The sequence below is a fragment of the Prunus dulcis genome, chromosome 7 (assembly GCF_902201215.1).
Source record: "Prunus dulcis chromosome 7, ALMONDv2, whole genome shotgun sequence".
Classification (NCBI taxonomy): Eukaryota; Viridiplantae; Streptophyta; class Magnoliopsida; order Rosales; family Rosaceae; genus Prunus; species Prunus dulcis.
In genome coordinates, this window is record NC_047656.1 from 4,538,605 (window position 1) to 4,551,312 (window position 12,708).

General features: G+C 38.3%; 2 protein-coding genes across 2 annotated transcripts; both read right to left on the reverse strand.

The window, feature by feature from the left end:
• Nucleotides 1–3,606: 3,606 nt before the first annotated feature.
• Nucleotides 3,607–4,214, reverse strand: LOC117634434 (histone H4). The gene has a single exon (XM_034368549.1). The coding sequence runs from the start codon at nt 4,067–4,069 to the stop codon at nt 3,758–3,760; it is 312 nt and encodes a 103-aa protein (XP_034224440.1). The 5' UTR covers nt 4,070–4,214; the 3' UTR covers nt 3,607–3,757.
• A 7,687-nt stretch (nt 4,215–11,901) lies between these two features.
• On the reverse strand, nt 11,902–12,471 carry LOC117635215. The gene has a single exon (XM_034369565.1). The coding sequence runs from the start codon at nt 12,469–12,471 to the stop codon at nt 11,902–11,904; it is 570 nt and encodes a 189-aa protein (XP_034225456.1).
• Between the last annotated feature and the right edge of the window lie 237 nt (nt 12,472–12,708).

Sequence of the window (12,708 nt, forward strand, 5' to 3'; positions counted from 1 at the left end):
AAAAATTTATACAAACTTTGTTTTTCATTCCTACTCAAAAAAACATGGGAAAGGAAATAAAGTGATATCTCTCGGTTACTTTCCCATCATTACCAAACGTGGGAAAGGAGTCTTCCATTTCACATCCCTTGGAAAATAACATGGGAAATGATTTCCCCTCAAATTCATTTCTTGAACCAAATAGGGCCTGAGGGTTATCCTGATATGATTCACTATAAGATGAATCTTTAGGAACCATAACTCATAAAATGTAGTTCTCCCTTGAGGTGTCGATTGTAAGAAATCAAGCTTTGCTAAGTTCATCATTTTCTTATGCCAAAGAAACATGTGGTGTGCCATAGCTAGCAATATTACCACAAGGATTGTCCACTTAATGTTAGAACTTCATGTTCACAATGCTGTTTAAATTTTGATCTTTATTGCCAAAATTATATATTCTCATGATATGGACATTCTTAGAACTTCAGGCCCTTACTTAATCAACCATATTCTAAGGGTCTCATTTAATTGTCCATCCATGAGTTTAGGGAATTGCAAGTCCCTTTAGGTACATAGCAATAGTGCACCAAAAGGGTTACTATTCACGTAAACGACACTATTTACGCATATGGTTACTATTCATGTATACGGTATTGTTTACGTATATGGTTACTATTCATTAATTCATGTATGTGGTGCTATTCATATGTGCAGTACATTTGCCGGTACAGTTACTATTCATGTATACAACACTATTCATTAATAAAGTACTATTACATTATCAAAGAGCTTCATGTCCTGATTTATATGTCAAGGATCAAAGATCTTCAGGTTCGATCACTTTTCACAAATATAGTACTAGAGAGTCTGCTAGTCTCACATGATTTTATCATCAAGGATCTTCAAGTTCCGATATAGTTGTATGATGAGGATCAATGAACTTCTAGTCCTGATCTTCGGAGGTTTAAAACTCATCATAATATACTTGTCAAATAATTCACAAAATAAATTGATTGTTGTATGGACTTTAATTCCGCACTATACTTTAAATAAAAGTAAATGTACGATAAAATAAATTCATAAATTAAATGTGCTTGTATGGGCATAATTATGCTCCATACTTTAAATAAAAATAAATGCAATGTATGGACAATAAAATTTTGTACCATACAGTAAATAAAAGTAAATAGGAGATTCACTATTATACTCAATACAGGAGCCCAAATTATTTAAAATTTAAAAAAAACTATATGAAATGGACTTTAGAACCACACTCAAAGCCCATTTACAACATAACAAAAAGGCTTTTAACTTCTTTTAAATTACAAAACTGCCATTAATTTCTTAAAACAAACTCAACCTCAAAACCTCATAAAAAAAAGCCCAAAACACTCAATAGGGTATCAAAATAATTTAACAATCAAAATTAAATTCAATAGTCCCAACTTTCATTTTTTGAGTTTGTTTATAGAAATTAAATGATGTAGAGTTTATTTATAGTTTTAGTGCTAAGAATGGGTATATGACTAAATATCTAAAATATTATTATATGGATAATAAATGTACACTATACTGTAAATAAAAGTAAGTGAAGAAGGATAATAACGCGCCACCCAAAATATTAGGCGGTAAAACTGTCCATTCAATTTACAACAATAAATATAAAGTGCAGTCAAGGTCTAAAATATCGATGATATCGGAAATATCGGTAGTCCAAAAACACGAAAATTTCGATGGAAATATCGGGATATTATCGATATCGATAAAAATTGAATAAAAACCACAGAAATTGTAAGAAAAACTTGGAAATTTTTATTGAAACTTTGGAGGATGTTTATTTAGTCAATTATCTATTAGTTTATTTTGACTTAAAATAAATAAATGTTGCAAAGAAACCCAATTCAAAGATTTAAAACAATAATAAATAAATAAAAATTCTTATATTTTTTTAAAGAAGCTGATTTTTAATATTCTTAAAGATAATATTTTTAACCCAAAACAAATATCCCAAACCCCACCCACCCCTTCCGTCCTCTCTTCCTCTCTCCATCCATCCTCCTCCCTTCTCTCCTCTTTATTCGACAACAAAGCCCCCCTCCCCTCCTCCTTCTCTCTTCTTATTTTTCTCTCTTTCCCCTCTCTTTCTTCAACCAAATCCATATCAGGTTTTTTTTTTTTTTTTTTTTAAAATAAACCAATAGATGTTGCTGGGGTTGGGGGCAGAGAAATGAGAGGGAGCCATTGATGTTGCTGGGGTTGGGTGCAATGCAGTGGACGACGATGGGTCGGAGGAGATGGGTTTCCAGAGTTGGATCGGAAGAAATTCTAAAAATACGTTTTTTTTCTTTTATTGTTGGGTCCAATCAGATCTTGGAGGTTTAGTTTTTTCAATCAAGAAAATATACTTCTTGGAGCTTCAATTTTGTTGAGGTAGGGAAGTTGCGGAAGAGAAAGTGATGAATGGCGTCAGGGAAGAGAAGCCAGGCCAGTGGACTCACCTGTTCAGTTTAGCGACAGTACTATTTTGTGAACCACATTTTAGGCTCATTATATTAGAGGAGCTAGTGAGCCATTTTTTTCACTGTTGGACTGCATAGTCTCATTTAAGTTAGTCCTCCCTCTTACCAAACATGGGTTTTAAGTGCTATTTTGTCCAGTCCAGGTTAGTGAGGCCTACCAAACATGCCCTAAGTTGATTATATAACGAGCTGACAAACACTGTGAGTGTAGAAAATATGTAGTAATTAATGAAAGAAGATGAAAACCAGCTCGCAAGTAGTGTATTATATATATTAGATTACATAGATAATAATCACAAACTGACGACCAGTGCAGTGGTTAAGAGGCTGCCAACTTCGGAAGGGGGCTGGGTTCAAGCCCCAGCGTGCGCAGGTGAGTGAGTTTACATGTTTAATTTTTGAAAGTTCATCTCGCGATATATTGACCATTTGAAGCAGAATATTGAACGAAAATATCGCAGCCGAAATATCCTCGAAAATATCGACGAAATTATCGATATATTGACGATAAATGGAAGGTTATGTGCGAAAATATCGTCGGTCCAAAAAAACGATATTATCGGCATTTAATACTATGAGTGCAGTGTATGTCTTATTTTGGTAATCCATAAGATTATATATATACGTTTATTTATATTATATTATGAAAGGATGCATTTCCTGTTTTCCACTAACATATATGTTAGTATTTATTGTCAAAGAAGCAAAGAAAGTGATTTTGCGCATGGATAAGTTAGATTTCATTGTGAGATGAACAATAGTAAACTCTTGCCTGCCAAATTTCTAGTTTTGCTTTTCTTAAACTTGCTTGAGCTAGTTGAACTGGCCACTAGAGAGTTCAAAATAGACATCTCTGCAAATTATTACTTGATCTGCATATTTGTAAATTATTGTAATGATTTTAAATTCTGAGCCTAAAAGGCTGTGAAATTACATTAGTTTGAAGAAATAGTTAATCAGCCACATGTTAAAATGAACTAGCAATACTTGATGCACTGAAATTGCTATCAGGCAAACCAACAAACACCTTGCCTACAATCACAAATGGGTTTGGTTCAAAAAAAAATAAACCTTCTCAGAAACTGGTAAAAATCAACAAAAAAATGTATATCAAAAGTCTATATATTCATTCATTGAAGCAGAACAAGCTTAAAAATCATGCCATTACAGATTCAAAAACCATCACACACTTTGTTCGCTCATAACAAGTTTTACAAAAGCCCCAAATCAAAGGAGGGATTTTATTACATATGCTAGATTTAACCTCCGAAACCATAGAGGGTTCGTCCCTGCCTCTTGAGAGCATAGACCACATCCATGGCAGTCACCGTCTTCCTCCTGGCGTGCTCAGTGTAAGTCACAGCATCGCGAATCACATTCTCCAAGAAGATCTTGAGAACCCCTCTGGTTTCTTCGTAGATGAGGCCACTGATGCGCTTCACTCCGCCTCTACGAGCAAGTCTTCGAATGGCGGGCTTGGTGATGCCTTGGATGTTATCCCTCAGCACCTTCCTGTGCCTCTTTGCCCCACCCTTTCCCAACCCCTTTCCTCCCTTTCCTCTCCCTGACATTTTCTCGGAAATTTTTTTCTGATCTCCCAAACAGTTTGATTTTTCACCTAATCAAGTGAATGTGGTGATTTGACTAATTAGGGGAAAGGGGTTTTTATAGTGGGGAGCGATCTTTGAATTTTTGCTTTGCCGCTTCTGTTTGAGTTTTTTCTGCGCGGATTTTTTTGAATTTCAATTGAGACGTTGGATTGAAACTTATCGACGGCTGGGCTAGTCGATCCGCGTGAGTGGCATTGTCTTAACTGAACGGTTGATTATGGGTCATCTGACGGCTGAGACGAGATACTAAAAGAGAACCTGGATCACACGCAAATGTGGTTTTTCGGCTGACGCATTCAATCTTAAATTTAGTTTATTTACTAGCCACTTGGAATATGCTCACGCATGTTCCAATTGGTTTTTATTTTTTTTTTTATTTTTTATTTTTAGAATTAAGAAAAAATAATATAGGTATTTTTTTTTGATGATAAGCGATAAAATATTATTGATGTAAAAAAGGTAATACAAGAAGTTAGAACTCGTATTAAGGGCAAAGGAAATTCCTTGGTCACGAATTACAATTTTTGTACAATACATCAGAAATTAAATCAGGAGGTTCATCGAATCAGTATAAAGAACCCCCGATATGCAAGGCAAAACGTGCTAAACAATGAGCCACACCATTAGCAGTACGATGAATATGGGTAAAACCTTCCCCAGTGATCTGTGTCAGCAAGCTCTTGGTATTCTTCACCACAGGTCCTATGACGGACCTATCTATGGAGTGACTTCAAAGTGCTATAACGATCTGGAGAGCATCACTTTCAAAGTAGGACCTATTACCTGATTTGTTTTTAATTTTAATTTTTTTTAAATATGAAAACATGTGAATTTACCATATTATCCTCATTTAATTAATAATTTCAATTCTTAATGTTGAATTAACTAAGGGCATTTTCTGCTATTTTGAATGTTTCACCATTCTCTGCCTTTTGCTTTATATATATATGCTTTCTAAGAGTTAGACAATGCACATAATGCCCTTCTTTTTAAGATAAGAACCTCAAGATTAATATGATGTTTTGTACATGCTTTGGTTATTAAATTTATTTAATTTTAATGGTTATTAAATTTATTTAATTATAATTTTCATGTTACATCAATCATTTTGTATTCCAATATTGATAAGAAAAGTGGAGCGTCATGGGCTTACAAGTAGAGTTCATAGTGGTTTGGTTCAGCGAGTTAATACAACAAAAGTGATCTTAGTCTCATCAGGTTGGAGTTATGCAGTTACAATGAACAACAGTGAAAAAAAAAAACAGAGCAGTAAGTATTGTTTTATTGGAGAAATATTTACTTTACTTAGAGCATCTACAATGGGGGGTTTATTTTCAAGGGTGTAAAGTCATTTTTACATTCCCTTTACATCTCCGGCGGGTGTAAATACATTTTTTGCTCAAATGAGAAACAATGTAAATCTAAGATGTATAATTTTTCCTCTTTTCTCAGGTGGGTCCTGCCTACAAAAGATGTAAAAATAGATGCAAATGTGCATTTTATTTTACATCTCCATGGTAGTGATGTATGTTTACAACCCTTTGCATCTTCCCAGTGGAGATGATTCCGGTGACAAGGGGTGTATATTTAACATACACCTTCCCATGGTGGATGCTCTTACCTATAAGTTAATGATGACAAGTGACAAATATTGGTGGCGTAAAAATCGTGCACTTGAAAAGCTCAAACATGCAAATGTTCGTCATATCATTTGGACTTACAAAACAGTTTGTCGGATTAGGTATTGTTTTTATTTAAAATTAGAAAGAAAAGCAAAATCATAACCTTGATGATGATACTCTAATTTTGTAACAACATTTTTCTTTTGGTATAGGAGAAAACTTAATCAAAGACATAAAGACTTTCTACGCCATGTACTTTATATCACTTTAGCATCTCAAGTGAATGAGTTTACACTTTAATTTATTTTGTATAGTTATTTTTGTACCAGTTTTACAAACATCGTACCCATTTCTATGTGGAGAAATTAGAGCACAAAATTAAGGTAGTGTTCATCCGTTTTGTTTTTATTCCTGTGATGGAAGCGCAAAGTTCCCCATTGCCTTGAAAACCATTGACTGGTCAACAAGCCAACTTTCTTTGATGTGCAAGCATGCCATTACTAGCAATAAAAAATCCTAGCAGACTACTTTGAAACAGATAACTTGCGCCCCAAGTTACTGACTTCTAAACAAGCGATTGTGAATTTGGGTGAGGAATATCTCCCAAGTAAGTTCTTTTCCTGCCTCAGATTGGTGAGGACTTCATAATTTATCACAGTATAAAAGTGGTAGTTCTGGCCAAAATAGATGATAATAAAGTGGACTATTTTAGGCAGAACTGCCTTTTACAAAATTAAGAAGGGAGAAATCAACTCTAGAAAGACAAAAAGATGGCTAGAATCCCATTTCTGCCTGGGTAGAAACTTCTGATTCGGGCTGGACTGAGTATGTCTGTGCCGGACTGAGCTGTTAACAACTTCAACTGCTTAGCTTCAGCTGTAAATCGATACCAAAGTTCAATTTGGCAGAGCTTTAATCTACTTCAAGCCTTGGGAGGCTTTTGAGCGTGCAAAACTGCGGCTTCTTTAGTCTGAAGAGGCAAAGTGGCTGGACTTGAGGACTTAATAAGCTAGAACTGCACTGTAAAATTTGTTGAGGTTTTCATATTTGTGAAAACTCAAACTCTGCTTGTCTTGGCTTTTGCTGAACCGAATTTATAACGCGAGAAGTCTCGTTTTGAATGACTTATTTCTCTAAGTCTGAATTTTGGAAGTTCTGATCTATAGCTGGCTTGTTTTGTGGCTCAAATGAGCTTTTGGTTGCTCCAGTTTGTTTGAAGGTTCTCAGTGAGTGATCAAGTGATCATTTTGAGTTTTTTGCCTTTGGTTGATTTTTGATTGTTTGATTGATTATTGAATTTTTGTGTGTCCTTTGCTTTGTTCACCCTCTCTTTATATTTATAAGAAATGTTTTTGGAGTAGGGTTTCTTTCTTTTAATAATGGGCGGCAAATTTCTCAAAAGATCTTTCATTTTTTAATGCAAAGAAAGAGGAGTTCTATTAATTCTGACAGATAAGCTCTCACTAGTCAGTCCCTAAGGCAATCACTTCCCTGTTTTCCAGCTTATTTCCCAAATGCGATATGCTTATCTCTTGAAAATAGTGCCTTTCTTTGGAGCAGATTTTTCTCTGAATATAAAAAAGGATTTTGATCTTTTAGCTTCAGAGTTACAGAGAAAATTTTGCAAATGACATGTGTTCATTTAATTTCCAATCACTTCCTCCATGATAGTTGAATTTGTTGACTTTTCTAAGTCAGTTAGTCACGTGAATTCTGAACATAGGCTTTCCAAAAAAGGTCTTTTGATTTTGCACTGCAGGATTTGAGATCAGAAGCTGGGCCCAATCCAATTTTTCTTTTGATTTTTTATTGATCCGCGTCAATGGTGGATTGCCACTTAATCTTGACGTTTTTATGACTCTGCCACTTTGTAAAAGACATGGGCTTTTTAAATTGGTTTTGGGCTTTTTATTTTCAAATCAAAACCCAGTCCTCCGTTTCTTCTGTTTTGTAGGCCTTTGTGAGAAGTGGGCTGGTGTGTGGTTGTTTTTTGGCCCAAACAATGCCCCCTTAAGTCTGAACTGTTTTAAAACGGCTTCAGACTTAATGATTGGCCAATCAATGATGCGCGCTATTTCTTGCCGTTGCACTGGCGCATGTCTACCTATTCAACTAGGTTTCATGGGGAAATGGATTCTAACGGCTAATTTATTTTTCCAAAAACAACCTTTCCTTCCTTCTCTCCCACGATCTTCCTGTCTAGCTTATAAGAATTTCGCCTAGCTTCAGTACTGCTCATCGAAACCCTAGCTCTTTCTCAACTTTAATTCTGAAACTGTCTGATTTCCTGGTTCTGCTCCCTTCAATCTTCCTTGTTCATCTAATTCTGAGAGAGAGAGAGAGAGAGAGAGAGAGAGAGAAAAAAAATGTCTTCTCCAAATACTCGTGCCAAGAGCTCCTCCTCTTCTCGTTCTCCTGCTTATCTTACCGGAGATGGGGTTGATCAACATGCGATTGAGGTTCGTACCAGACTTCACCCATATGCGCCAAAGAATCTAGACAAAAACGTTCTTCATCTGTTCGAGAACACCCTCTTCTTGGGTCCTCACTGGTTTGGCTCCGTGCCTGGAGAAATAGCAGCCCTGCTGAAGGAGGATGCTGAGGCTCCTCTGTGCTTTCAAAGTTCTATGGCTTTGTCTTCTCACACCTGGGTGAGTAAGAACCTGAGTCGTTCTCTATCCTTCGAGCGAAGCGAGGAACAATGCAGTGAGCTGGTCTGATTGGATAGACAGACTTCTCCCAAGGCATGAAGCTTATTGGAAGAAGGTTGGGATCTATGACGCGATCCTTCTATCTAAGAATTCAATAAACAGAGACGAGAATCTGCTGGCTGCTGCCTTGTGTTTCTGGAATTCTGCCAGCAACACCTTCGACGTCCGTCTAGGTCCCATGACTCCAACTCTGCTAGATCTGGCTCAAATATTTGGGTTCAGGCCCCATGGGAGGCCTGCTGATGCTGTTGGTGACTGCCACAAAGGGAAAAATCGAGAGAGATTGGCCAACCCCTTCACTATTCCTGCTGCCACGATTAACCAGAATTGTTCATTTTCCAATTTCTTGAAAAAGTTTAGTACTGATAAGGAAAAGGATTAGCAACACACGCTGTTCCTGCTGTACTGGTTGAACAGGTTTGTTTTCCCCAATCGCTCCCCGGCAATTCTGTTGGAATACAAGCACCTAGCAGAGGCCTTGCAGAACCATGCTAACGTGGGACTTGGCCCCACGGTTCTGGCTCACCTATACAAGAACCTTCACAGCGCCACTCTGGAGAGTCCATTAAACATTTCTGCACCTAGAGCATTCTGGATGATCCAGATCTGGCTGCAAGTCTATTTTCCAGAACTGAGATTTTCGGACATTGTTCTACCTAAAGACCAGGTTATGGCAGCTCCTTTGATGTCGGCATAAGTGCCTAAGCGCTCTATTGAAGAATACATCATGTTCTTTAGGCACTGCACCAAGAGGTCTGCTGCTCAGTGGCAAGTGGTGCTTGCAAGAACATACCCTTGGTTCCAGGCTGGACACAGACTCTTTGAGTATGAGTCAGAAGAAGAAGAAGCAAGAACTGATTTCAGAAAAAAGTTTCTGAGTGTGACGCTGCCCCGGGATATGCCTTTTGGTGGGGGTAAGCCTCCTAATTACCATTTGGGAGCAGAGGACTACCATCCCAACTTCTGTGCCAGGCAGCTTGGTGCCCCCAGCTTATCCCTCTCAAGTCTTACAGAAGCTGCAACCATGCTACTTCGTAGAGGGATTCAGATGACCTGGATGTGCGCAAGGACTGCAGGTGTTTGGTGAACAATATTAACAACAGTGTGGACGCCCTCTATCCATCCTAGGAGCCTAAATCTTGCAGTTCTGGTGAGTTTGATGCCTGGTGGAAAGCTCGTTTCGCTGGTTCGCCAGATGCCAACATTGTTGTAAAGACTTTGTTTGAAAACTGGGATGCTGGGACTGTCCTGGCAGAAGCAAAAGCCAGGAAATTCATAGTGCAGCTGGTGAAAGGTATCAATGCTCAAGTGATTGAAGGTAAAATTGTCAATTCTGCTCCCTGTTTTTTTGGATTTCTGCACTCTAAAATCTGTCTTGATTCTATTTTGCATGTTTGTCTCAAACCCCTCCATGACAAGCAATCTTAGGTGACAAAGCATCCAGGCTGGGGAAGTAGTTGGTAAGTCTTCGAGTTCTGCTCTTAAGCTTGTTTTTTTGCTGGACTGTCTGCTAACCCTTTCTTCTTTTGTGCAGTTACCTCTGTTATTGCTATTGGGGACTTGGAGCTTCCTTTTGGTGATGAACAGGATGATTATGAGAATATGGCAGAAGCTAGTGCTGAGGCAGCTCCTTCCGCAAGGAAAAATAAAAGAAAAGAAGTGACTCAGGCTCAAGACATTGTTGTCTAGCCTGATCCCCTAAGTATAATTTGTGACTATCAATTCTGTCGATTTTTGATCAGTTTTGCACTTAATTCTGACTTCTTTCCTTTATGTAGCCGAAAGCTCCCCTCCCCCTTCCAAGGCAAAGAAGCTGAGAAAGAAGGCTGTGAATAAGCCTGAAGAGAAAGAAGAGCCTGCAGCAGTTCCTACTGAGCCCACAGGAACTGATGAAGAGCTGCGAGAGGCTTTTGAGGCCGTGGAACAAGAGAAGGAGGTCTCAAAAAGGAAGAAAGAAAAGATAAAAAATGGAGAAGAAAAGGTGAGATTATAGAAAGAGATCCTTTTTTTCGGCACCATCCTGATTTTTGTTTTGCATTCCCTTTTGACTCGAGTTCTGTCTTTCTGTAGGAAGAAATTCCTGCTGAAATAATAGCAAAGAGCATTGAGCTAGCGAAGAAATAGCAAGAGGCCCAAAGAGCATTGAGCTACTAGTTCAGAATTAGCTCTTTTCGATGATGTGAAGGCATAACACTCTGCTGCTATTCTAGCACCTGAGGTAGTTCCTCATTTTTGTTTTGTTTGATTCTACAGTTCTGTCTTCCTCTATCTTTCTAATTAAGGTTTCTTCCTTTTTTCTAGGTGGAGGAGGACAGAACTGCTGGGACTTTGGCTGTGGTGACTAGCCCTCTCAAGCCTCCCATTGTGGCTATAAGTGTTAACGTATATCTAGCCTTTTTGTTTCTTTTCAGTTCGTAGCCTGGAGTTTACTAAAATCATTTATTTGCAGATGCCTATCCACTTCATTCCTAGTTCACCAACTACTGCCTCATTTGCTAACCCAGGGCTGGTAGAATTTGAAGCCATGGACCTGGATGCTCAACTGGACAAGCTAGAGCAGCTCAGCTCTACTCCTGGTAAGGCCAAGTCTAAAGTAGCGGATGAGGCAGTGGATCGGCGGAGCTGGACTTGGATGACAATAAGGAAGCCATAGATCAACTGATGCAGGATCTCGATATGCTGCACAGGCAGAATGTGGCTCCTAGGCCCATTCTTGAGATTAGCCTTGGCTTGGCAAGAAACATGCTCAACCTTCACAATCGCTATGAAGATCTCCAGCCTTCGTTCAAGGCTTCTGAATTCTGCAAAGCTACGCATGAAGCTAACCGGGCTGACTATCAAAAACAGAAGGCATAATTGGATATGATGGTTGTTGACTACAAAGAAACAAAAACCGCTGCTGACAGACTGGAGAAGCATATTGAGGAACTCCAGAAGCAGCTGGCTAGCTTGAGAGGTAAGTAGAGCAAGCTTGGGACTGGACTGGGTACCAAGACCAAGGCTACATTTCTGGTACAGAACATGGTTGCAGCTTCTAGGCCAGCATTGGAGATTACAGAGGCCTCTCTTCATCAAGAGATGCTTCTTCAGCAAGAAATTTCCATCAAGAGGGTCGGTTTGCAAGAGACTCTTAGGAAACTAGGATTTTAAATTTTAAATTTTCGGATGTAATAAAACTCTAGTCATGGCAAATGACTATATTTAATATAAAAGTTATTTTTGTAGAACTCTTTCTTGCACTTGCAATTCCTTTAATCAACATAAAGACAGAATACAAAACTCTGACAAAGAAAGAAAAAGTAAATATAAGTCAAATTTCTAAAACAAAGATTCAAGTAATAGTCTCATTTCATTCTTTCTCTATTCCAGGATCTGTTTGTTTAGCCTGTGAATCCCACATAGTTGGATAAAATTTCTTCAACCACTTGCCATTGATTAGTGCAGCATGAACCTCTCCATCTCAATCCTGTAATTTGTATGCCCCCATTCCTAGGATTTGCTTAATTATGAAAGGACCTTTCCATGTAGGTGACCACTTTTCATAACCTGCTATATGTGTTCCAAGGGGCAGAACTGCTTTCCAGACTCTCTCTCCCTCTTCAAAACTTTTGTTTCTAACTCTCTTGTTGTAGGCTCTTGATATAGCCTGTTTTCCTGCTAAGAGTTTGTTGAGGGTATCAATCCTGCTTGCATCCAATCCTTCCAGTTCTAGCAGCATGGCTTGAGAGTAGTCTTCTCCAACTAGATTGTATTGATGAGCAATTCTGAGAGATTGGACTGCTATCTCCATGGGCAGAATTGCATCCTGACCATAGGTTAGAGCATAAGGCGTCATGCCAGTTGCCTCTCTTTTTGAAGTTCTATATGCCCACAGAGTCTCTGACAACTTCTCATGCCACTGCTTTGGGTTTTTCTCAAGCATTTTCCTGATAATGTTGATGATCACCTTGTTACTTGATTCTGCCTGTCCATTAGCTTGAGCATAGTAGGGAGTGGACTGGAGTAGCTTAAATTTGAATGCTTCTGCCATATCTAGCATTTCTCCAGATATGAAAGAAACCTCTGTCAGTTGTAATTGATTATGTGATGCCAAACCTTTGTATAATCTGCTCTTCTATGAAAGTGAAGATTTCTTGGGATTTAGTGGACTTAATAGGCTTGGCTTCCACCCATTTAGTGAAATAATCCGTGGCCACAATGATAAAACAATGTTGCTTGCTACTGGCTGGATAGATCTTGCCAATGAGATCCATTGCCCATCCTCTAA